Source organism: Colobus angolensis, unplaced genomic scaffold (genome assembly GCF_000951035.1).
Source record: "Colobus angolensis palliatus isolate OR3802 unplaced genomic scaffold, Cang.pa_1.0 Scaffold264, whole genome shotgun sequence".
Taxonomy (NCBI): domain Eukaryota; kingdom Metazoa; phylum Chordata; class Mammalia; order Primates; family Cercopithecidae; genus Colobus; species Colobus angolensis.
Window position 1 is genome coordinate 206,212 of NW_012115866.1, and position 3,193 is coordinate 209,404.

Genomic DNA, 3,193 nt, shown 5'->3' on the forward strand with positions numbered 1-3,193 from the left:
ATGGGGTTTCGTCATGTTGACTAGGCTGGTCTCAAACTCCTGCCCTCAAGTGATCTGCCTGCCTTGGACTCCCACAGTGCTAGGATTATAGGTGTGAGGCACACACCCAGTCCAGGGAGACCCTGTTTCTACAAAAAAATTTTTAAAATTAGCTGGGTGTGGTGACATGGGCCTGTAGTCACAGTTACTTGAAGAATCCCAGCTGAGGCAGGAGGATCGCTTGGGCCCAGGAATTCAAGGCTGCAGGGAGCCATGATCGTGCAACTGTGCTCCAGCTTGGGCGACACAGTGAAACTTAAAAACAAAAATTATGAAATGTCCTCTCACCCTTGCCCAAAAGAGATTACTCATACAATCAAGATGCCACAGCTAGTAATTGGTAAAAAGGGACTAATAACAAGATCCTCTAACTCTCTGTTGTGTTCTGTCAACTCTTCCTTCTAAATCATTATTAATTTATGGCGAGGAATGATGCTGTAACAGATAGAGGATATGACCAAAGGTTAAAAATACATTCCTCGATGATTACGGTAAGGAGAACCACCTCTGAGTTTAGAATTTATAGGATGTTTCAACCCCTGTGTTTCTATAATGGGCTTTGCTTTGCTTTTCTTTTGAGACAGGGTCTCACTCTGTTGCCAGGCTACAGTGCAGTGAGGCTATCTTGGCTCAATGCAGCCTCGACCTCCTGGGCTCAAGCGATCCTCCCACCTCCGCTCTGGAGTAGCTGGGACTACAGGCGCGTGCCACCTCACCCAGCTAATTTTTCCATTTTTTTGTATGGGTGTGTGACTTTTAAATGTGCCTCTTTCTCAACAGACTTCTTTTCATCCTTACAAAGAGATATAATCCTCAATATACTTAGTATTTAATGAACAATAAAAGTATTGTTTCTCAAATCTGTAGACAATTAGGGAGGAGGTCTAATTTGCTATCAAAGCTTCAGGAAGGTATTAAATGTTTTCTTTGGCTTTCCCCTATGGCTTAATGTACTTACAGAGTCAATGACTGATTTTTCCATGCCAACTTTGAAATCCTAACCTGGTTTCCCTTAGTTATCTTAGATTTCTCTGGATGGCATTCTCTTTAACCTACTGTTCCTCTCAACCCCAAGTTTGTGAGTTAGTGACTGTAGACTGGTCAACATTTGCTTAAAGAGTAATGAGCACAGCAAATCTGCTATTATTCTAATAGAAAATCATTAATTAGGCTGGCCATGGCTCATGCCTGTAATCCCAGCACTCGGGGAGGCCACGCTGGGAGGACGGCTTGAGCCCAGGCATTTGAGACCAGGTTGGGCAACATATCGAGATCTTGTCTCTGCAAAAAAAATAAAAAAATCAGTCAGGTATGGTGATGCATGCCTGTGGTCCCAGCTACTCTGAAGACTAAGGTGAGAAGATCGCTTGAGCCCGGGAGGTGAGGCTACAGTGAGCCGTGATTGTGCCACTGCACTCCAGCCTGGGCGACAGAGTGAGACCCTTTCTCAAAAAAAGAAAAGAAAATCATGAATTCATTCTGCACTATTGACACTTCTGCTCTGCTCTGATTTCACATATAAGAGTGAACAGATTGCACTTGAGGCCTCGTGGGTGCTTGCTGTAATAATGGGTGTAACCCAAAATAGTAAAGAGGAGGAATGCACTTCCTATATCTTGCAGTCTGTTTCACTGTAGTGGTTGGTCTGTCTGTGTGTGTTTACCTGGGAGGTAGGATACGGGGCCAGTGGGCTGGTTGAAGACAGCTGTCTGCTGAAACCTTGATGTGCTTCGGGGCCAGGAGAAAGCGTGAGAGGGCTGATGGGAGGCTGCCGACGCCGAGATGGGCCACTGAGGTTTGTGGTGGAAAGAGATGGGTTGCTAAGGGAAAATAGACGGAGCGAAGGGTGAAGAGCAGATGCGTTGGGAACAGATGTCTGTGGGTGGTTATTTAGGGAAGAGGAAAGCACAGTCTTATTGAGCGTGGCTTGGATGGAGGGGTTACTTCGAGAACTCTGGAGACCTGGAAGACAACAAATTCACAAGTTACTTATAATTTCAGACCAAATCTTTTGTTTTCCAAAAATGAAAGAAAACTGTCTACTGTCACATGCGACAATGATTCTGTAGGTAAAGGAGCTCCTGGACAGCTCTCCTACAGGGACAGCATCCGATGCACCAATGGCAAGGAAAAGATGCCCCTGCACTAACAGAGACGGAGCCACCAAGATGAGAATGATGTTTTCCCATGAGGGGGGAGATCGTCTCAACAACTCCTAGGTGCACAAAACTAGGTAAACCGGGGGGTAGCAGAGGCAAATGTGCCAGGTGCTTGGCCCAGAACCAGGGAAAGGACCCTAGGTCTGTACAACAAATTCTGTTTAGAGCCCCTGAAGGTCTCTGTCCCAAGCACACTGCCTGCATCCCCTGCTACCTTTGGAGAGCATCCTTTCACGGCGAGTCATGGTCCTTGAGGAGCTGTCTCGGTGGTCTTTAAGTACCCTCAACACACTAGGGAGTCATAGGAGGGGACACTTCCCTGTATCTCCCACCTCAGGGTCCCTCTTTGATTTTCTGTTTCCCAGGAAATTGTTCATCACAGTCTATTCCAACTCGAAAAGGAAGTTTTTGCTGATGCTTTATTTGGGGGATGGGGTGAATTTTATCATGAGTAAGGAAGTTTGGGAGAGAGATTTTTGCAGCGTAGGCTGCTAGGGCATAAGCTCCGTGAAGCTGGAGATCCTGTCCTATCTCCTGCTGGTTCCTCAGCACCTGGCACAGGGCCTGGCACAGAGCAGCTTTGCCCAGTGAATCAATTATTCGGCTGCTGCTGCTGTGTGTATCTCAACTGGCAATACCTATGTTTTAACCTTCAGCCCATCTTGTACCAGCAGTTGGGGTGAGCAGAACTATGTATTGTTTCGTGTTGACAAAAAATTTAAGTGTTTGATAAAAGTTATGGAAAGGAAGAAATGACAAAAATCCAGCATTTTGAGCTGGCAAAACTATTATTATTATCATTATTATAATTATTATTATTTTTTGAGATGGAGTCTCACTCTGTCGCCCAGGCTGGAGTGCAGTGGCGCGATCTTGGCTCACTGCAAGCTCTGTCTCCCGGGTTCACGCCATTCTCCTGCCTCAGCCTCCCCAGTAGCTGGGACTACAGGCGCCCGCCACCACGCCTGGCTAATTTTTTTGTATTTTTTAGTAGA

General features: G+C 46.1%; 1 protein-coding gene across 1 annotated transcript in view; it reads right to left on the bottom strand.

Annotated features, from left to right (window-relative positions):
* The window catches only part of CRTC3 (CREB regulated transcription coactivator 3), a 131,350-nt gene that overhangs the window by 9,611 nt on the left and 118,546 nt on the right, over nt 1–3,193 (bottom strand). The window contains exon 10 of the mRNA XM_011947416.1: nt 1,703–2,001. Coding sequence (XP_011802806.1) covers nt 1,703–2,001 — 299 coding nt within the window. The remainder of the gene's footprint in view (nt 1–1,702; nt 2,002–3,193) is intronic.